The sequence below is a fragment of the Periophthalmus magnuspinnatus genome, chromosome 20 (assembly GCF_009829125.3).
Source record: "Periophthalmus magnuspinnatus isolate fPerMag1 chromosome 20, fPerMag1.2.pri, whole genome shotgun sequence".
In the NCBI taxonomy this organism is placed as follows: Eukaryota; Metazoa; Chordata; class Actinopteri; order Gobiiformes; family Gobiidae; genus Periophthalmus; species Periophthalmus magnuspinnatus.
In genome coordinates, this window is record NC_047145.1 from 13642738 (window position 1) to 13665408 (window position 22671).

Here is a 22671-nt window from a genome sequence, read left to right on the forward strand (position 1 = left end):
TAACGATTATTTGATTTCTATATATAATCTAATGATTATTTAAGTAAACAAATGATTAGTAATCAATTCACTTGTTGCTGCCTTAGTATGTTCAAGAGCAGGATATCCAAGGATGGATGCACAGATCACTCTGGGAGAGCCTACAGTAAACACCTCTGGGACATTTTGAGGTTTCTGGTCTGATTAGACCTCAGACTGTCCAGGAAACCCCAAACACATAAAACAATGTGGCATCCCTTTAGTCCTTAGGTACTGTCCTTTCCATAACAGTGTTACAGAAGACAAATAGATCCCCTTTGAAATCTGAAGTGTCCCTTCATTATTTTTTATGTTGGTGTATTTTACAGGCATAGTTGATTTAGAAACTGCCAGGTGGAGTGACCTGTTGGGGAAAAAAACTAAACAACTTTGGCAAATTAACCACAAGAGGGCGTTTGTGCTGTCTCCGTGAGTCTATACTCTCTCAGACCTAACATATACGAAAATCCAAGTGACATTACATTGTTTTTTGTTTTTGTTGTTCTTTTTTTTTTTTTTTTTTTGCCTACACATCAATTAAAAAAAGGCGCTTGAATAAACAGTGTCCTGCGAATCATATGAACCAGCTTCTTCTTTTACATGGTCCTTATTGATGGATATATCGTGTCCGATTACCTCCTCCTGTAACTCCCGACAGATCTGGGCTGGCCAGGCGTGACGTCAGGAGCCATACGCAAGCACGTGTAGATGCTCCAGCTTCGGGGATCATCGACAACGGCCGAGCACAGCCGAGCTCAGCGCAGACAACGCAGGCAGGGAATGTAATCTCCACACTTCCCTGTTTTGAGGTTCTCTCCCAAACGCTCTCTGGTGGCTTACATGGGACAGCTTGTGTCTTTGGGTTGATGCCCCTGAGCGTCCGTCCGCACCCACTGGACTATGATTTGCGCCAAAGATGCGCCGGTGTGAGAATTCCATTGACCTTCTTCAGCGCCGCTCAGAACCACCACAACACTGAAAGCTGGCCGACGCTACCGGGGCTGCCTCCTCCGCTGACCCCCGCTCCCCTCGGCCCACGCAGGTGCTCTGATTGCCTTTCAGTCGGTAATCTTTGAGCTTTCTATCCATCAAGACCGAGGCAGATGCCCGTCGCTCTGTCATCCCGGCATTACTATGGTGGAGTTTCCATCCCTCAGCCCTTACTGGCCTCTCCTCCGCTTCCTGGTGCCGTTGGCTATCACCAATGTAGCCATCGACTTGGGGGAACAGGTATGTCGCTCATTTATGTGTGTTATCCTTAGGCAGTATCCTAGAAACACGACCCATTTGCTAGTGCGTAATACTTCACCAGCGACTAGTGTCTGTGCGTCAGCCGCCCGTGCCAACCATCGTTAGTGATCGCGCTGTCGCTGAGGCTTATGTGACAGCTGTAACGCGCCTTATATGACATACATTGTTCCCTTACTAATGAATGTTTGGGGCTATTGCCTGAGCTGTTTGCATTACGAGTGAGGAAATATGCATTGAGGCGTTGGATGCATTATTTAGAAAAAGGAGGGGGGGACACCTCAACCACCGTAGGGCCCTTTTAATTTGCGTAAACTCCGGCCAGCGCTGTCACCAAAGTCACCCCGGTGTGCAGCTCCGTGTGGCGCTCTCACGACACCGTGTGCTTTGTTTTATCACAGTGGATCAAAGCGGTACAGTACGCGCCTTCTTCTGCTCCTGTTTTCGTCTCGTATATTTCCGGTCTGCGATGGCCAAATGATCTTGCGTCTACCCTCGCCCAGGGGATCTTATGGGTGGTGTGACATCAAAAAATACACTGAGGCACGGAGATGTGCGGATTAAGCTTACGTAATGGCTCTGTTCGCTGGTATAAATAGCACATCGTCATGTAGAGGGAAAAGGGCAATAGAAGTAAAGGTAAAACTGAAAAGGTGCCATTACTGTTCACCATTGTACAACCACTGAGAGAAGCCAGTCAAGTTGTCTACTCATATAGTACCTAATTGAGGTCACTTACTTTCTTTATAACTGGCACATGGTCAATAATAAAGTGGAGCTGAATGATGGTCATGTGAGGCTGTCACTTTAAAGTGAACTCTGTCCCCTTAATGTCTTTTGCAGGCTCTCAACAGGGGCATAGCCACTGTCAAAGAGGACACAATAGAGATGTTGGCCAGCTATGGTCTGGCCTACTCTCTAATGAAGTTCTTCACTGGGCCCATGAGCGACTTCAAGAATGTGGGCTTGGTGTTTGTTAACAGTAAGAGGGACCGGAGGAAGGCTGTCCTGTGCATGGTGGTGGCTGGAGCCATTGCTTTCATTCTGCATATCTTAATAGGTATGTGAGAGCTGTTGTTGTCCACATGTTGACAAGGTTTGCTTAAACTGCCCTGTAAGCTATAGTCACCCTTGTACATATATTTCAGAGGAAAACAAAACTCCTTAGTGCCTGAATGGGACAGTGACTCATATGTGTTGCTTCCTGTTTCTATAGCCTATACAGATTTAGGTTACTACATCATTAATAAACTGCACCACGTGGATGATTCAGTGGGACACAAGACAAGAAAAGCCTTCTTATACCTGGCAGCATTCCCTCTACTGGATGCAATGGTGAGTGGACAGCAGTGTGACTTGTGTAATCATCTAAAACTTGAACAGAAATACTTTATTTTCTCACGACATTCAGTGGTCGTAGTGTAATGCACTACTGTCAAACACTGTTGTTTGTGCTGTGAATGTTTTTGTTATTGTAACATTATTGTTTGTATGTAGGCATGGATTCATGCAGGGATCCTCCTCAAGCACAAATACAGCGTGATTGTAGGCTCTGCCTCCATTTCAGATGTAGTGGCCCAGGTAATGAGATTTTCACTATAAAACACTTGGAATATGACAAATAAAATGACATGTTATTGGTTTGTTGTTTTCTTGGTGGGCAGATTGTGTTCGTGTCCATTCTCCTGCACAGTAACCTGCAATGTGTAGAGCCGCTGCTTATCCCCATCCTCTCCTTATACATGGGTGCCTTGGTCCGCTTCACCATTGTTGGTCTGGGCTACTACTGTAACATCCATGATAATATCCCAGAATCCAGTGGGCTTGATGTTGGGGTGAGACCACACAATTTCAAAATATTTTACATTGTATTTTGTTTGTATCTATTTAACAATTTATAAAAAAGGTATAGTTATAAAAGTTTACACTGAGATGCTTATTTTATTTAGATTATATTTATTTAAGGGTTAATAAATATTTGTTATTACATTTATGTTTACCTTTTACCATGGGTGTTTTTGACTGTTTAGCGTTTACTGTTCTCTGTTCTTTACTGTGGTTATGTATTGATTTTTGCTACATTCTTTATTTAACCTTGCAGGGAGACGCTACCATTAAAAAGATGCTCAGCTTTTGGTGGCCCCTGGCCCTTATCCTGGCCACTCAGCGCATCAGCCGGCCCATTGTTAATCTGTTTGTGTCTCGTGACCTCAAGGGGTCCACAGACGGTGGTGCTACAGAGGTGAGTGTGGCAGTGCAAGTGCTACTCTTGGACATGACTTTACTTCGTTAAATAATTATATAATAGACTTTCTAGTTCAGAAGTTTCTAGTTTCTTTCAAATTTTATGAAAAGGTCAGATACTCTCAGGATCCTCTAGAGCTTTCAGGTTTACATAGGCTCTAACTGCTAAAAGACAATACAAAACACAAAGCTGTTTACCAGAACCAACTGGAAATCCATCACAACACTGGCTACCAATGGTTTGGGTGATTCACACCCTCCTGTAAAACTCCAGCCGTGGCCCATGGCAAGTGAAAACATGGCTCTACTGGTGCTGTTCGGGTGTAGTAAACAGTAGTAAAGGAGTAGAGTTGCCTGAGCTGCACAAACATCGATCCTATGAGCGTGTGTGCTCCATGTGTGGTGTTTTCAACATGATATGATGACTTCTGGTTGCCCTCTTTGTCATTGCAGGCTGTGGCCGTGCTCACCGCCACATACCCAGTGGGTCACATGCCTTATGGTTGGCTGACTGAGCTCAGAGCAGTGTACCCTGCATTTGACAAGGTAAAGCTCTCCCTTTGTAACAATTTTCCTAAGTTATGTAATCTTCTGTCTATCGATCTATCTGTATTTTCCTCTTTACAGAATAATCCAAGCAACAAGCTAAATGCTGGGTGTCCTGTTACAAAAACACACATCAAAAGGTTTACTTTTTGCTGTCTGGCCCTGTCCCTAACGGTAAGATAACTGCTATCTTGTAGGTCAGCACTCACTCTCCCAACTGACACAACCGGTTTATTGTAATGCAAAAGCTGAAGTTCAGCTGTCACCTCTCTGTTATGCTGTCTTACATGCCATAAGGGGAAAGATGGGGAAAAAAAAAGAACAACAAGAACAACTGACTACATGCACACTATACAGTATACGCATTCATGTAGAAGCACTGGTGTGTACTTTGTGTACTTTCTTTGCCATCCTATGGAGGTTTCAGGTTGCAGGGACACACACTAGGGTGGAATTTGTGAAGAGGCTAAGGGGGCTGTGTCCCCACCTCTAACACCCTCCCTCCCAACTTAAGAGCTTAATAAAATAGGCATTCACGTCAAACATATCACTAACACATTCCTAAAGCCCCTTGCAGGTTGTTTTACAGGTACTTTACTGCTAAGTCATGAACGCAGTCCTAGTGTATGTGTCACTGTACACTATATTATAGATTTGTGCTGTGACTACACAAAAGTTCCGGCATTGCATAGGTATTCTTTAAACCTTTAAATTAGAATAACAGGAAGAGGCTGTGGTTGGAGGCGGGATAGAAGATAGAAGTCAGGGCAGATGTTGTAAACGTGTATGTGTAGTGGGCGTGTGCTGCGCCCTCAAAGGTACGTCCTGTAGCTGTGCTCCAAACACAAGTCAGGACTTGTTCTGATTACTATTTAAGTAAAAACAACAAAGGATTTCCTCCTTCGGTTTATAATAGAAAAACGCTTTTATGCAGGAGATGGAGATTTTCACATGTGCCATGTGCTAACATAATACTTAAATAGCATTTCATTATTGTTATAAACCTGCAATAATTATTGGAGCAGACCCTGTAATATTTAGCAAAGGCATTGTGCTTATTATTTCTCAAAGCTGTATTTATTTTCACATATTGTGTGCTTTCATGCTTTCATTCACAAATGTTTCAGCAGTACTGCTCTGTTACAGTAAATGAGTTTGGGTTCAGTATTGTAGCATGTAGGAACAATAGCATTGTTCATGATGTGTTTGTGTGATGGTTTCATGTGGACTTCAAAGGGCCACGTTCAATCCAAAAGCCCTTGTGGTAATGACCCAGTGCAGGCTGATGAGACACTAGAATGGCACCTTCAATGCCAATCTAATTATCAGTGCTTTTTTGTGCGCAGCTTTGTTTTGTGGTGTTTTGGAGCCCTCATGTATCAGAGAAGATCCTAGTGGATGTCATTGGAGTGGAGTACGATTTCGCAGAGCTTTGTGTGGTCCCGCTCCGAATATTCTCCTTTTTTCCTCTGCCAGGTACGTAGCACAATTATTGTGGCCTGTTTCCTGTGCAGCTGGATTTCCTTTGTCACTGTAGCACTAACTGATGTATCTGTATTTGCTCTGCTTGTGTGCGGCAGTGACTGTTCGGGCCCATCTGACTGGATGGCTAATGACCCTGAAAAAGACCTTTGTGTTGGCTCCCAGCTCAGTTCTACGCATCATCGTCCTCATCACCAGTCTTGTGGTGCTGCCTTATATGGGGTAAGCTGATGAGAGAGGACAGGTGACAAAGCTAGTATATGACACCATCACATGTGTTTATCAAAGGGCAATGTCATTCAAACACACATTTTAACCCTGAGATGAAAAATGGAAAATTGCACAAGATATAAAACGGAACTGTTTTTAGGGTTCATGGAGCTACGCTCGGAGTTGGGTCTCTACTTGCCGGATTCATTGGAGAGTCAACTATGGTTGCTATAGCAGCGATCTATGTTTATAGAAAGCAGGTAAGAAAACACCAAAGCTGGTCATTCAAAGCCAGAGCACAGCAGATTACCACAGCAATGGAACAGGCATCTCGTGTGTTCACAATGTTTGGTGTGTGACAAAACTGCACCACTGCCTGGGATGGGTTTTCTCCTGTGCATTCTTGCCAAACTTTATGGTATGGTATCTTATGGAGTGTGTAGAAGACTAGAATTTGTTTATATAGGGTACATCTCAGTTTGATTTCCTCACCTCATTTTCTTAATTGGTTGATTTCTTCACCTGTCAATCAAGTGGTGTCCCAAAGCGCATACACAGCACAGAGGAAGCAAAGGAAAGAAACCATAGAGGAAAAATGTGTGAGGCTTCAGGAGGCAAACATCAGAAAAGATATGAAAAATTGAATTTGTCCTAATTCTTAATTGATCAGCAAATTTAAACCTTTTTTTCCCAAATGTATTAAATTAACATGAAATCTGAAAATCTGTGTCCTCTGTGACTGGGACTTTCTCACAAATTTTCTGTGGAGGAATCAAGCCATCGAGGAGTGCGCAAAGAGAGCTGAGACACACCTATAGATTTTGTATCCCATAGTTTGAGATTTATAGTCTAAAAAGATGAACATTTAGGCCTCAGGGTTCTATTTTATCCCAACTGTGCCTCTTAAAGTCAAAAACTTAATAGTGTGTGAACTCTGTTTCCAGAAAAGTGAGACACCCAATGAGCTGGTGGTGGAGGGGGAAGACGCTGCCCCCATGAGTGAAGTGTGCTCTAGGAATCAGATGGATGCCATTGAGGAGGTCCAGGAGGAGGAGGAGCAGGAGTGACTCAAGAGACTGGTCTTTATCATGTGGACCAACACATGTGAACGCACAGTGTATAGAAGCCATGCACCTCGTTTCCACTCATCTGTGTAAATACTGAGACTTCCTCTCTACAGAGTGTTCATCCTCTGCGTTTACTACAAACAAGGGTACAAGAAGGATCGCAGCAGTGGTGGAAATGCCAAGTTATTGTTTTCTATCAGGACTAAGAGGCTCTGCCTCACTTTGTTTTTGGGTTGTGCAATTGTTATTTACACACAATGGTGTATAGATTTTTTTTTTTTTTTTTTTTAGGTAATGCGATATTGCATTGAGGGGTCAGGAATCTCTCATTTTACCACGTGTGCTAGAAAATATGGTGACATGTTTGTCCAGTGCAGTCTGGGGTCGATTGTTTCGCCAAACAATATTTTTTGGTTGTCTTCATATTTTCTGTATATACTGTAAAGGCAATTCTTTTATGGCAAAATAGCTTTAATAATGACTTGTGTAGAGATCTTAGTCATAAAAGACTTCCACAAAATGTTTGTTTATTTTTTTAATGCCATCCAAATCAGCATTGCAGAACATTCCTGCAAAATGCATTGTATGGGTGGTCTCGCTGTCACCTAAGGAAATGGTCGCATCACACTTGACCAACATTCATTCTTATTGTGCATTATTTCTAAGGCAACATGGAGGACCAAGCAAGCCTTTACACAGAGTCCAGGGCTGGTGGTTGGGACTGTTGCCAGTCTTCATAGCAACATTGGCACATTAGTTCTTTCAGAACAGCTTGGTTAAAGGCAACACGTTACACATAGAGTCTGACACACACTTTTGCATACTCACATAACATACACTCTCCTTCACCCTTGTGTGACCTGTTAGAACCTGATCAATTAATTCTTTCTAGAGTCAAACAAAGTTCATTTAAAAAATGAAAATTAATTATTCACAAGCTCAGGATCAAGATGCCCAGATTCCAGTGTAAACCCCAGTGAATGATTCCATATTGTTGGCAGCTCTCCTATGTTGACATAAAGCCATTTACAAAAACCTTGTACGTTAAACATGATAGATAATTCCTGCTTCGACTTGTTTCCACCCGCAGCAGACCCACGTAATACAACAAAGATGATGCTCCTTGAAATGCTTTAACCCGAACCTCCTAACAGTACAGCAGAGTGCATGTAACGCGCAGGGCCAGAGTTCTCATGCTATGTGGATGGACCTGAGGAGAGTGTGCATGGCAGCAGTGGCATCAGCTGCACCGGGGCTCCATGGGCACGGGCACATTGTAGTGGCGGTCATCCTCGGTAACCAGGCACACACATGGCCAGTCGTCTTTGTGGTCATCTGGGTAGAAGGTGATAAACTCCTCTGTGTCGGCCTTGTACAGTCTGTAAACTTGAATGGTGCACTGTAAGGCATAACCCAACAGGAACATCTCCACCTTCAAGAGCAAACGCACACCAAAGAATTACAGGTTAGCACGTGTCCATAACAGCACTTTTCTACCTGTGTTTAATCAACTGCAAAGCACGTCACCTTAATAATAATCATAATAGAGGTAAAATCATACACGAACATAATAACCACCCTTTGTGTCTCTACCCCCAGGGCTGATGAGGCAATCCCCACAGCAAGCACACAAGCACAGGTACTGTCACGTCTTGAGATCGACCTGACCCAATAACATTATGACATGTGAATGAACAAACAGGAGTAATTAAGAAGGACAAATGATTGTTTGGGTTTTTTGGAAATGTCAACGTCAAAAAGTGCTGATTAAATGCTGTTTAGTTAGTCTAGTTTAGTCAGGATTAGTGAAACAAATATAAATGTATGCTCCAAGACGTTTATGCTTCTTTACATGCACACACACACAAAAATTTAAAAATCTGGTTATCTGGTTTCTGGAGTTCTCAAATAAGTGAAATATCATTTAAAAATTCTTTGCACGTTGTTTTCCCAAATATAACAGTTAAGAACAGCTAAAAAAACATTAATTGACTGACGCATGTCGCCTGCATGTCAACATGAACTTTCATTCCTGACTCAGACTTATCCTACACAGCCAGGGCCAACTCAGAGGCTCCCATTTCATAAAACAGGTTTGGAGTAGTTAGATCACTCAGAGTTTGTTCACTTTGAGTTTGAGGATAGAGGATACACTATGGTAACGGTAAACCAGAGGAGCCCTCCATCTTAGAGGAACAGCAAGTCATGTGACTGTGGACAGGTTAAATTCAGGTTTGACATTAAAATAGGATTTTATGTAGTACTTTCATGAATGATTAGTGTGCTGCATTAAAACACAGTATTATTTTACACTTGTAAAGTTCAGTTAATTAAATACCATTTTTTTTTAAATTACATACCCTCACTATGCACATGTTGCACTTAAAGGTCTGATATATATTTGAGCATTTGGAGTGTAGTAACAAACTACATTACATTAAGGCAATTAAATACATTTGAAAATTAATTGAGCCATTTAATTGACATCAAGCTGATAAACATGACCAAACTAATTTAATAAGTTATTATAAGCATTGAGTTTTGCTACGTTATACATTTACAAATACAAACTAAATGTATAAAATTGGAAAATAAATTCACTTAAAGTTAAATCCTCATCATTAAACCTTGTTTCTAACCCTAACCCTTAACTATTCCTAGTACTTCTGTGAAAGGAGAAATTAACTGTCCAATCAAAATTCTCCTTCAGGAGCAGACTCTGATTAAACTCAGGGTTATAGGAATAATATTAGAGGGATAAAACCTGGCCCAGACCAGGTTAGGTTTAGAGTGAGTTACCATGGTGGAATGGGGATATGTAAACGCATACCAAAATGAGATCTGAATATTGGGATTACTCTAATTATCTGACTTTTACTGGCCATGTTAATGTACCCCTTTTAAATGTTTTGCCTAAGGACATAACAAGTTAACAGATAAACAAAGCTTGGCATTTGAATGCAATTCATTTGAGGGATTTGTAACCCACGTTTGCAGCAAATGCATGGCCCCATGTGGTCAGGACTAGAGCTTAGGAGTATGGCTGCACAATATATATCAGAATGTAATTGAAACCACTGTTTCAAATGGAGCAGTCATCAAATCATGCAAAGGCTGCAATTATTTAGATAATAGAATGTTCTCTGCAAAGAACAGTGAGAATATCCTGCCGTTTTAGAAAAATCTTGTACCTGTTTAAACCTCTGCAATCACATTCTGAAAGGAATGGGACTCTTGTATTAGTTAAACATTTCATATTTCAGTCTTCAAATTTAGTTTGGAGTCATTTAAAATATGCACTCTGAACTGAATCTTACTTTTTACATTGCATTTATCGTAACTGCAATACTAAGGCAATTCAGAGTCTCACAATTTAGATTTTTTTTCCAAAACTGCCCTACTTACAAGTCCAGTCTAGGGGAAGTTGAACAGACTCTCGGGTTGTGTCTCACCTGCTCCAGCCCTGCACTGAGGCCAACGTGGCTGAGGTGGTTGGCGAGGAAGGAGTGGGGGCAGTCGGAGGAGTCCCGGGCGAACAGGAGCCAGCAGAACAGTGGCGTGTCCTCTTCCTTCTGTATGGCCCTGTGCAGCTCCACAGCGCGGGCCAGCATCAGCAGCTTCAAGGCCTCCAGCAGAGCCAGCTCCTCCTCTCCACCCTGGAACCACTGCTCACACAGCTGCTGCCGCTCACTTGGAGATGCACAGTCCACAGCCGCCTGCCACTGCAACAAAACAACAAGTTAGACATCACTAAACTAGACAAATCTCACTGAGTACATGTCCACACAAATGCCTTGCATTTTCCTGGCTGTTTTTTACCTCATGCAGTTGAACCCCTGAGCTACTCTACACCTAATGAAAATTGGACGATGATTACATGCAATGGGCATCCAAGTATGTATCGGCTTCTCCAGATGTGTCACTGGGATTATTGAGAATCGACAATTGAGGTGTTAACAACACCTCAATTGTAGTTCCAGGGTGTACATGCATTTTGAAAAATCGGTTTTGGTTAAATTAGACTAGGCCAGTTATCCAGTTTTTGTGGCGTGCATGTAAACGTAGTGATTGATACCCCGATCAGTGGCAAGCAGCTATACTCCACCCTACCATGTGATGTGTATACAATATAGCTCTAATTAGCATCTTAAAGCAGTGTTTACATGCATTAGGTGTAATTTAACTGGTGCATGTGATACTCATTTACCAAAGTCAAAGCCACGAGGTCAGGGCAAAATACTACTATACGCCTAGCACTTACAACATAAACTTACATTTTCTAGACTAAATGTATGGTTGCAATGATGATGCAGTGAGAAACACATACATAGGTGCTCTTTATTTTTTCTAGTCATTTATAGGTGAAGTCAGCAGATTTGTAACCTCATGGAGATTGTGGAGAATAGTTCAAACAGCCCAAGTCTGTACCATCTTACTATACAAGGCAATGAGTAACACACTTCCTTTATGGACAGACACTATTTGCACAAACCGGTACAGCTTGTTTATTTTGCAGAAGTACATAACAAAACCTACCTGTAAGAACTAAATAGTAGTGATTGTGTTACAAAATACACCAACTTTCCCAACTGCATGTCATAGATTTCAAAACTGCGTACTGTATCATTGTCTACAGGCTACAGAGTCAAGAATGTCACGCCTTGAGAGAAAAACTCAGCACTATTACCTCAGGTCTAAAGAATTGAGCTCAAAGATAAGGCGTGCAATCTAAATCTAGCTACACAGCTTTCCCAAACCTACATTTGAGAAGTTATTTCGGACTTTCCCATAAACCACATACTGTACATGTTCAAAGCAATTAGTGTGAAGCGGGGACCAGAATAACACAAAACAGAGGTCTATTCAAAACAGATTTATTGAATCCATAATGTCGTCAGGCCCAACCCCAGCACAACCATGTGTGAGAGTAGTAAACACTAAGACTCCTGCTGCCAGTGGCACTGTCTGACCATAAACTGTGTTCTGAGGCCCCTCGCTGCTCATGTTAAGGGGCTGTAACTGTTTCTTTGAGGCTGAGGGTCTAAATCCCTGGCCTATTACAATGTCAAGCAAAAAGGGGAAAACATACCATAAGGGGCAAGGCAAAGCTGTATTTAGGGCGCTGCCTCTCTTTAACATATGGAAGCAATCACATGGAAAGACTGTGGCTGAATATCAATACTCCCAGTGTCCATGGCTGGCATAAAAATAGGCCTGCGGTGTAGCTGTTGTGTGTCTTTTAAATACTTCCTGACAGTGTGGAGTAGGACTAGAACCCTACCTTCTTTTGCAGAAGCTCCATGTAGCACCGCAGTTGTTGGACAGCATCTCCAGTCCCGTCTCCTCGCAGACACTCCCCCGGAAATATCCACTGACATATCAACCCCTCCTCTTGGGCCTCCAGGTCCTTTGGCAGCTGTGAACACAACACGTACAAGCCACAGCCACATATAGTAAAGATGTGTGGGTTCTGTATGTATATTTATTTACCATAGTGATGTTGTCTTCTTGCAGCCACTGGGGCATCTGGGTGGTATGGCACAAGACCTGGTACAAAGTGGCTCGGAGGGCACAGTAGTTGTCGCCTCTCACTCTCCTCAAGCTGCTGAACTTGTGGGACATGTCTTTATAACCCTGCAAAGGCCAGCACAGGTTACCTAACATCAATACCATCAATGGCACAGCCTTCTTTAGTGGACAGTTCTAAAACAGTCACCTTTCTAATGAGTGCACTTTTGGTAGTGTTTCCTTTCCACTCCCTCTCACTATAGGACAAAATATCCACTGCTGGAGCCAGACTGCACCTTTCCTCCAGCTTTAAAACTGTAAAACAGAGGGCAAATTAACACATTTTCAGATCCAAATTGACATTGAAAAATATATAATGCATTTTCAACTGGATGTACTGACAGGGTTCTGACAAAGATGATGCCTCTGCTTCAGTGGTCAGTTCAGCAGACAGTTCCTCCGCTCCTCGATACAAGTCTTCCTCACTAAGCAGAAAAGAGAAAGTGTGAACTTAATGCAAGTGTATTCTCAAAGCAATTTATAAATTACAAAGTGTTCAGTTGACCACCTAAGGTTTCTACTTCCAAATGGGATCTTAAGAGGGAGAACTTAAATCAATGCAAAAGTAGAAGTTAATATTTTGGGTCAACAGTAATGTACTGAAACTTTAAGTAAATACCTTTCCTTTTATACAAATGCACACTGTGCAAAAGAAAGTACAAATCCATCAGCAGTTAAAACCTGTTCTCCAGGTCTTCCACGGCGTCTTTCTTTGTCTCTGCAGGGGTGTCCTTGGGCAAGGCGTCCTCTCCCTCTGCAGTAGAAGAGCTCTCAAGCTGCTGCTCTGTGCTGCTCATCACTACATTAGCCAGAGTTTCTGATGACGCAATTTCTGCTTTCTCCACAGCTCCTTGTTTTTCTTCACAATGTGCACTGGGAGCTGCTTCTTTAGACATTACATTCGTCTCAGTATTTTCTACTGTGGTCTCTGGACAAGCTTCCTTGATTAAGCTTTCTGGATCGCACATTTCAACCTGTTTCGAGCTATAAAAAGGATTGCAGATTCAGTTTTAAAAGTGACAATTATCAGTCTACATATTTTTAAATGAATTTGATAAACAAGATAAAGCTGGTATGTACATCAATAAAGTCAACTGGCCTAGTCTTACACAACTATACAACAGTGTCATCTAGTGGTAATAATGAAACAAAAACTCTAGAGCCAACAGTAAAAACGTTACAAAAAGGGAATCATGGAATTGTAATACAGTGGTCCCTCGTTATATTGCTGTTCAACCTTTGCAGCCTCGCTGATTTTTTTGTGTGCAATTCTGCACGTTTTTTTTAACAGCATATGAACGCGAATTGTGTTCTGCACCCTGATTGGTTAAGGGACTGTAAACCACTGTCAGTCAGTCTCCTCCATGCCGTGTCTCCTGTACAGAACGCGTTCAGCCAAATTTACATAAATGTTTGATCGCTAGCAGGGTTACTATTAAGTGCTATATATTTGCAAGTTTTCTCCCCAACAAAACCCCAATGTCGATGAAACATTCTGCACCGACAGATTTCAGAAACGCTTTGAACTTAAGTGTTTCTCTGTATGGAGAGGCCACCTCCACTGGAGCAGAAGCGCCTCTGCGGATACCGTTGGAGCAGGGGCATAGGTGAACAACAAATTTAAAGTGATTATCGAGGAAGGGGGATATAATATATGAAGGTTTGAATTTTGAGAGTGTTTAAACAAGAGAGAAATGTGAGAAAATGTTAAGAACAGTGCATAAAGTGTGTGGTAAGGCGTTTTACAGCCTTAAAACATACATAATAATTGCAAAAAATAAAGCTGACTACTTCGTGGATTTTGATATTGGGGTTATTTTTAGAACGTAACCCCCGCAATAAATGAGAGACCACTGTACACATTTGAATTGCCAAATGTGGTTAGGAAAAATGTTCTAAAAGGATATCAAAACCAAACTGAGTGCTAAGTAACACTTCAGTTAGTGGTTGAAAGTTGTTCAGTTTTTGTCTCTTCTCATCAACAGTGTAGTTGTTAAAATCCCCTCACTGACCTCTGGTATTCCTCTGCTGCAGCTGTAGTTTTTGGGACAGAGCTGGACTCTCCCTCCACACCTCTGTGGTCAGACCCAGAGCACAGCAGATCCACAGAACTCTCTGGAACATGGCTTTGTGTCTCCTCACTGCTGGTTTCCACACAAACAGGAGAGCTTCTGCTTTCAGGGTCAACTTTGTCAACACTGGATAAACAAGCATAGGAGAAACTAGGATCATTTCAGTCTAATAATTAACTAGAATGAAAAGATAGCTGGATTGGCTGCATTACTAACAGTGTGTAGCTTTGATAAGCAACTTTACAGCTTAACAATTAATTTTCATTCATTTAAAAAATATAAAATAATGACAAAATACTTATTTTCTTTTGTAATGCGACTGAACATGCTAATCCCATTGTAGTGTCATGTGACTTACCAGCATGAAGTTTCTATATTAACAACATTCACTTCCTCATTAATCTCAGAGATTGGGAACACCTGAGAATGTGACGCAGCAACTTCAGTGCTGAGGTGCTTTACTTCCTCCTTCAGGACGGTCTCTGTTGATAGTTCATTTGCACATTTGACAAGGGAAACAGAACACTCATCACTGTTGTTATTGATGGTGTCCATGATACTGTGCTCTTGTTTAGGTTTAGTCTCTGTGAAAGACGAGGGTTCAGTGCAGACTGCTGCTGCTGTTGTTCCATTCAGGCATTTCTCCTCCACTGCAGCGTGTTCTTCTTCTGTTGCTGTGGTTTTTGAAACATTCCAGCATGTGTGAGCGTAGCCCATCTGTGGAGGGGTTAAAATGCTGTGCTGTTCAGCTCCCTCTGGGTGAGCCGTCCTAGACTGTGTGTCTACTCTAGCTGCATTAGCAGGGTTCACTGTGTGTTGGAGGGATTTGTTGGAAGATGTATCTGTTTGGAGGCTACTTTTCTGCAATGTCCCATTCTCCTGAGTATTGTACGTCTCCGTCTCAGCATCCTTATTAAGTTGTCCTTTGCTGTGTAACATGAAAGAGAATTAAGGCAAATCAAAAACACACCCACTTTATAATGTAGCATTGCAGTGTCTGAGGTCTGGAGACATCTAATGATAGTAGCAGTCTAGACTACTGCTTTGTGCTTACCTTATGTCCTCCTCCAGTCCTGGCCCACATGTGCCCCCGACAGACAGAGCACCGGGGGTTTCAGCCGGGGGCACAGTAGCCTTGGAGTTATTCTGCAGCAGACTGGTTTCCTCTGCACTGTCGCAGGGCCCTTTGCTTTGGCAGCAGCAGCAGTTCCCCATGTGCCCCTGCTTCCTCTGTTTGGGAGGTCCACAGGTGAAGGGTGACCCAACTGCTGCTTTCAGGAGTCCATTGTCCAGAATATCAAGCAGCAGCTATAGCCCCAAAAATAATATATCAGATTCATACCTGAGGGCACAGAAGGCAAACATGTCAGTCAACCTGTCTTAATTGAAGAAAGCTTTCCGTTTATTTTATGTAATGCGGTCATATTTAGGCGGGTGGACTTTGACACTGCATAGTTAAAACAAACCTGTCGATCTCCATTATGTGCCACCAATTATTAAAGATGGGCATGTTTGCAGAAATGTACTTTATATACGCAGACTCTTAGTGTTATGACAACAGTATTACATTAGTAGAAGAATCGAATAGTATGTATCCACCCCTAAGCATCATGTGTCATCATATTCAAAGCATATCAGTGCACAACATCAGAAGCTGTCAAGACTAGGAAGTAACGCTAATGACACTGTACAGTCAAAACAGCACATGAAAACTGCCATTACAAAATATTTACATTTACCTGGGTTTAGAGAGCATGGTGCGAACACTCACGGCTTGAACCTTGTAGCTCTATTCTCTTTCACTTTTGGTTAGCTGCAGAACAGGCTCAAATTAGCTTTACGGCTAGCTCCGATAAACTTAATAAACAAAGATCCGCTACCGAGAGGATACCGCGGCTCATTGGCACCACGGTTAGAACAGCGGTGTTATGTGTAATCATCAGCCTAAGACCTCAGAGAGTGGCAATGTATAAAAATCAGATGTGTGCATGTTTTTGTGCGGAACATCTGTTGGCACGAACCCCTAGCATCGCCGGAGCAGCAGGGTCACGGCTCGGGCCAGCGCATGACGTCATACACATGTGCGCCACGAGCTCTGCTGCGTTCAAGTGCACCACGGTTTATCCCCCTTTCAAAATAAAGTGCCAAGATAACAAATATTTGTTAATGCATTGCTACAAGAGGTCAGCATTTATACAGTAAATAAAAAATTGTAACAAATTACAATAGAAATCATTTTTTGTTGCTTTAACCAACACTGGCTATGTTTAGCCAGTGTTGGTTGTGAGTAATCAGATGTTTTTCTGATGGTTAACCATCTGTGCAGGTTTTGCCAGGAAAACTAGGATGTGGTGACAAGGACAAAAATAACTGAAAATGTTAAAAATTGAAGAGTTCTACATTGTAGACACAAAGACACATTACCAAATGTTTTTGTTTCTTTTGTGCATGTAAACACACACCAAAAATCAGATCTAATTATTGGCTTATCAGATTATTCTATATGATTTTACCTATATGATTTTCTCTGGACATGTAAATGTACCTAGTATTGTATATATTCATTGACAATTGTATACAATGGGTTGCAAATACTTCATATGGGAAAAAATGTTTGTTTAATTTAAAGCAGCAACAACTTCAACATCAATGCACAAATATAAAATAATGTTTTGTCTTTATCTATAAATGATATAAACCAACTCCAATGTTCACAGATCTTTTTTATGGAAAATTCCCTTTGTTGCATGTTTTGCTAGCTTCATCACAGTGACTCTATATAGGCAGTCACTTCTGAAGGAAGTCCCAGCTCTGTCACGATTTGCGCACATCGCTGAAGCAACACTGCAAGTTTATTGTCAGGGTCTAAAGTGTCAGAGGAGCCTGGACATCTGTGTGGCTGTTGTGGGACGTCCGTTTGCATTTTTTCCCCTCCCTTGCAGCAGTTCGTCTCTTTGCACTGCTCTCCACAGCAGCCCCCTCCAGCCGGCATTGTCCCCAGGTCCTCCATGGCCTCAGAGATGTCACTCACACTGGGTGGAGGGTTTTCTAAAGTCCTTTTGATGTCCTCCAGGATTGATTCTTCATGTTGTGTCACTTCATGCAGGAGCTCAGACACAGTTTGTTTGGCAGGATTTTCTGGATGCTGGCTCTCAAACCAGCACCATAATGCACTGGTGGGATGAAAATCACAAAGAGACAACAGTGTCAAATACAATGGCAACTGGACAAAAATGATAGCTCCAACAATACAAGCCTCGTGATACCTCTTTACATTATTGGGTTTGAGTAGCCTCATGTTTATTTCTGTATATGCTATTAAAACATGCACACCCAACAGCTGAATAAAACATTTCAAAGTTAATGAACCACTTGAAATAATAGTTATGAAATAAAAGTCTTACGTGACAATTCCTTTGAGCCGACCCACGACAACAGTCTGAGCTGCTCCTTCTCTGAAGCCCAGGTTAAAGCCAGACTGGAGAGAGGCCTCTTCTCCTGCATCAACTCCGTCCACATAACCATCCTGCACAGGGCCAACCACAGACAAACTACATCACAAATACTGTAAGATTAAATCAATACCTCAATCAATATTTCTCTCATTGAAGTGGAGATGCGGTCAAGCAAACTAGAAGATTGAAAGTGTGTGGCTCCCAAAAAGAGTAGTTTAAAGAACAGAGAATACATGGAACTGTGTTAATCATTACATTGCCTTATTGGGGCAAAAGATGGCATGTTCCCAATTTAAGCGTGAAGTTAAGTAAAAGTATCCGTAGTTATACAAAGCTTGGTTTGGGAGGAGGCACTGTAGTGGTTTCCAGTAGTAGCACGCTAGCTAGACTACTAGTCATCAAGAGCATTCAACAGTTGTATTTAAGTACTACTGACTGAGCCAATGAAATCAGAAACATAACTGAAGTCTGACTGAATAATATTTGTCATTGGGTAATTACTTTTAAAGCACATTTAACAATCGCTGTCACTGGTCACAAGCTTAAACTTTAAATTCCAGCAGCACACAAACAAGACTGGGTCTGGGTTAGCCAAAGACAACATTAGCCTTACTCGGACTCGCCTCTTCATGTTCGAGGACCACTCTCTGCTCTGCAAATTGAGCTCGTCTGCGTTCTCATCAAAAACATCTTCCCCACTAAATGAAAGGGATTTAAACCACGACATTGTGCTTTCAAGTGGCAATACTTTAAAGACACTACATGGACGTTATAGCGGTGATCAAATATGTGAGTGACCACAGCACTAATAGAGCCATGCCACAGCAGCCAAGCAACGCCAACTTTTGCGTGCCCCATTATATCGACGTCATCATTCTGCGACAATTTAAATAACTTTGAACAAAAATTTTTACATTTTTCCTGATTATTGTCTATAAATATTGACAAACAAAATACAAAGCACACATTGGCGTCCAAAGATGATTAGTGAAGTACCCTTGTGTACATTCAAATAAAAATATCTTTATTTTTCAATAAAATGTAATGTTGTGCTCAAGTGAACCAGTAGATGGCGCCAACGCGTTGTTCATGAACGTCCAAGCCTCACATCATACCACCATGCTTCACATGCGAAGTGTGCGAATGAACACAAATGTCTGCAAGATTCAATTAATAGTTGTACAGTAGATTAACTTGAATGGACCGTTACAATATGTACCAGTCAAAATGGCCCGAGCAAATGATCATATTCAAGCCCAATCTACGGGCAAGAAAAATTTGGTAAGTCTTTTTTTCAGTTTCATGTGATAAAAATGTCCTAGCCTACTCCTTTGAAAACTAATTTATAAATTGATTCGCTCAATAGAGTTTTAAAATAATATCCAAGGCTATAGCTTAAGCCTACAAAAATAAATGCAGTGTTTTTGTTTAGAAAGAAACGAGTTACATATGACAAAACTAGAAAGTTCTTGTTGTAACGCTTGGAATATACTGATGTCAATTACGACTACGTTTTTTATAAAAACAAAAACAAAAAAAACAAACAAAACCTTTGGTAATTTTACAGTATGCAATAGTTTAATCTGAATGCATAAGGCCCAGCATGAGTGTCATCTGATTTGTTCAGTATGAAAAAGAATCAGCAGTGTGTTGTGTTCAGTGCAGCTTGGACGCACCGGGACTGGTCAGATCACTGTCCTCAGCATCCACAGATTCTGTTTAAGTTTTCAAAGCAGAAAATGTCATCCATCATGACAAACACATTATTCACTCATCTATAAAACATGGCATCTATCCTTTTCTCACTGCAGAAACACAAGCTTTGTTTTATTTGGAGATTTCTCATTGCTCATGCCATGCTTTATGAAAACACAGGATCGACAAGGCGACGGCCAAATGCACTGAGCCTGCTCAGTGGAATGCATTTGCAGCTGCTGGACAGTGGCCTTGAGAACAGTGCCAGGCCACTGTGGACTTGTATCTCAGAGCCACACCTTCAGTCCCTTTGCTCCAAGAGTCAAAACAAGCATCAAGCAGCACAATCACCTGACATATTTCCATCCAATTTCCACCGCAGAATGTGTTCATTTTCGGCCTAATGGCATGTCATTTTGCTGGAGCCTTTGGTCAAGAATTAATCCTGGAATCAAAACAGATTTTCCGGGGAGCAATCTTCCATCAAGTATTGATTTTTGTACACTCACAGAGCCTGTACTCCCTAATTTAACCTGACAGCCAGCAGCACAATGGACTGGGAGCACCTTGGCATCTCAGAGGGAGCTGTGTGCTCCTTCAGCCTCTCGGTGAAGTGAGAGGGAGGCTGGGAGGGGTGAAAAAGGACTCCCACATGTATAAAACAAAGAGCATTGCTTACAGAAAACACCCCGATAAATCTTCTCGTCTTTGTTTTACCTCTAATTATGTTTTCCAGTGTAGTGCAGCCTGGGCAGGTACAAGGCTGAGAGGGAAGAGGCAAGAGTGTCCGAGCCATCAGCTATCATTATGGGCCTGTTGACATCTCCCTGTCTTTGAGTGATTCTCATCTGTGATTTCCCCTGGCCATTTTCCACAGATGCACAAAGAGGGTTTCAACAGGGCCTCCACAAAAACGAGCCAAAGTGTCTGCGCAGGCCCTCACTAATAAGAAAGCAAAGACGTGTCCGCCCCTGTCACTCCGCACCATGCCTTCAGATATACAATCATTGTCTGTGAGCGGGCTGTAAGTACACTAAAGCATACGGGAGGTGAGCAGGTGGAGAGGATGATGGAGGCCAGGCCTGGTTATTTTCCTGCAGCTCTTAAAGTAGCGCTGACCCGTGTGCATGAGAGTTGCACTCTGCCAAAGGGGTTCACAGACCAACTACCAAACACAGGCAAACTGCTGCTTTTAACTCTCAATTACAACTCACACAACACTTGGGCCAAAGTCAGAGGAAATGTTACATTTTCATAACTTTTAAGTTTAAGACCACAAAACTCCAAACAACACAGTGATGTAATGACCTCCAGATGAGGTATTGATTTGAATGGCCACAGGCCTCTCATCAGACACTCACATTTGAACCTGACTTTGATAATGATGATTGTGTATGATCACCGGAGAAACAGGTCACAGTCTGCACAGGAGCTGTTAAAGTGTGTAAACAATTTCAAATAAAAGTGAGTAATGCACAAATTAACAATCTTCAGAAATAAATGTGACTAAAATTAATAATATTATTATTCTTATTCAATACAAATTAATTGCTACTATGTTCATGTAGTATACATATTACAACATGTTCACAATAGTGAGCATATTCTAAGCATACTGTAGTGTATAATTCTTAATCCATTGCAATGGATGGCAAGCAATGTTTTGTAACCCATCCAGATGCAGAAAATTGAAATAAAACATTGAATTTCTTAATTTAGTTTAGTAAATTAATACTGACAACCAAAATTTGAAAACAAAATTAAAACAAGAAGTATAATAAGGGCCATAATTTTTTTTTTAACATTTAGTTTGTATTTAGCTCATGTACAGTCTAACAATCCTACTGTGTATTGTGAATACAACAGATATGACATACTTATCCTTCTTTCTTCCTGTCTCCAGGGCATCTGCTGCAGAAAAATGGTGTGATTTCACCTGAGTGTGTTTGATTCCTGTGCAGAGCCATCAGGGTTTTTAAAGACATCACAAGTGTGTGGTTAAATGGACTATAGGCCGATGTGACGTGCAGCCCAGACCCGACAGGTGTCTCCATATAAGCACTATTAACTCCTCTACCTGCGAACACCTCACTGTGTGTGTGTCACTGCTAATAACGCCCCCAAATACAAGGAAATGCAGGGAAAGAGCCGTGAAAGCATGCGGGGGGATCATATGCATGGGCGCCCTGGATTGCATGTGAGGATTGGTAATTGCACCCCTGGAGGCATCTGGCTCAAAGTGGTGGATGCCCGACCCGCTCCTGCTCCACTCTCAGTTTCCCAACATCTCAACCTTCAACAGAAAGCGAGAACAAGCAGGAGAGAGAGAGAGGGAGGAGGAGATGTACCGACAGTTCATTTACCCGGAACATCAGCCCGCTGTGCGCCAGCCCAAAGATAAGCAAAGTGAACGCTTCATGCCTGATGGAAGACAAAGGCAGCAATTTAAAAGCATCTGCATCCAACACTAGCCTCCCCTGTACCCCCCTGTATCCCTCCCTCCTCTCCCCGTGTCCGGACTGATATTGAAACATAATCCATTGAGAGCGCAGACATGTCTGGAGAATTCTATGGAGCCTCCTCTTTCTCATTCGAGACAATTCATTCAGGACAATTTCAGTTGTACAATGTTTTATTTCAACAAGGCAGACAGTCGGCTCACAGTTTCACTTTGGTTCTGTTTAGAAAAAATAAGACACATCTACTGACATTAAAGAAAAGGGAATAAGAGACTACACTTTTATTGCTGCTTTATAGCCCCTCGTGAAGACATCTATGCCAGTATACGTCTTTACAGGACAAAACTTTTTCCACTGGTTTGAGTCGCCAGAAAGAATAGCTGGTTTAGATGTTGTTAGTAACATGAGAGCATCTGGTAATTCAGTGACCCAAAATTAATAGTTAAACTTAAATAAAAATATACTTTACAACATTAAACATTTTTATCATTATTATGTTATTTTTTAGATTTATTAGTTTGATTTTATTCTAAACACATTAACCACTTTGTCCTCAATTTCACATGGGATTGACAGATAGGAAAAAATAATCATATTACTAATTTCT

At 41.7% G+C, this 22671-nt stretch overlaps 3 protein-coding genes across 4 annotated transcripts; 1 reads left to right on the plus strand and 2 right to left on the minus strand.

The window, feature by feature from the left end:
• Window positions 1-676: 676 nt before the first annotated feature.
• Window positions 677-7332, plus strand: ankha (ANKH inorganic pyrophosphate transport regulator a). Its single transcript, XM_033985515.2, has 12 exons — window positions 677-1248; window positions 2110-2326; window positions 2483-2601; window positions 2764-2847; window positions 2931-3101; window positions 3368-3508; window positions 3964-4056; window positions 4138-4230; window positions 5403-5532; window positions 5637-5760; window positions 5909-6008; window positions 6693-7332. The coding sequence occupies exons 1-12, from the start codon at window positions 1153-1155 to the stop codon at window positions 6813-6815; spliced, it is 1491 nt and encodes a 496-aa protein (XP_033841406.1). The 5' UTR covers window positions 677-1152; the 3' UTR covers window positions 6816-7332.
• LOC117388060 (uncharacterized) lies at window positions 7326-16520 on the minus strand. 2 transcript variants are annotated; one of them, XM_055230245.1, is made up of 11 exons: window positions 16195-16520; window positions 15510-15763; window positions 14814-15383; window positions 14396-14581; window positions 13065-13367; window positions 12726-12808; window positions 12532-12638; window positions 12306-12449; window positions 12097-12231; window positions 10268-10537; window positions 7326-8247 (listed from the first exon to the last, which is right to left on the minus strand). In XM_055230245.1, exons 2-11 carry the CDS (start codon window positions 15668-15670, stop codon window positions 8056-8058), a joined length of 2151 nt encoding a protein of 716 aa, XP_055086220.1. In that variant the 5' UTR covers window positions 15671-15763; window positions 16195-16520; the 3' UTR covers window positions 7326-8055. The 2 variants fall into 2 exon arrangements, with proteins under 2 accessions (XP_055086220.1, XP_033841405.1); XM_033985514.2 differs by having other exon boundaries at window positions 15510-15797.
• Window positions 16521-17206: 686 nt separating this feature from the next.
• On the minus strand, window positions 17207-18754 carry otulina (OTU deubiquitinase with linear linkage specificity a). The gene is made up of 3 exons (XM_033985939.2): window positions 18524-18754; window positions 17860-17981; window positions 17207-17628 (listed from the first exon to the last, which is right to left on the minus strand). Exons 1-3 carry the CDS (start codon window positions 18635-18637, stop codon window positions 17220-17222), a joined length of 645 nt encoding a protein of 214 aa, XP_033841830.1. The 5' UTR covers window positions 18638-18754; the 3' UTR covers window positions 17207-17219.
• Between the last annotated feature and the right edge of the window lie 3917 nt (window positions 18755-22671).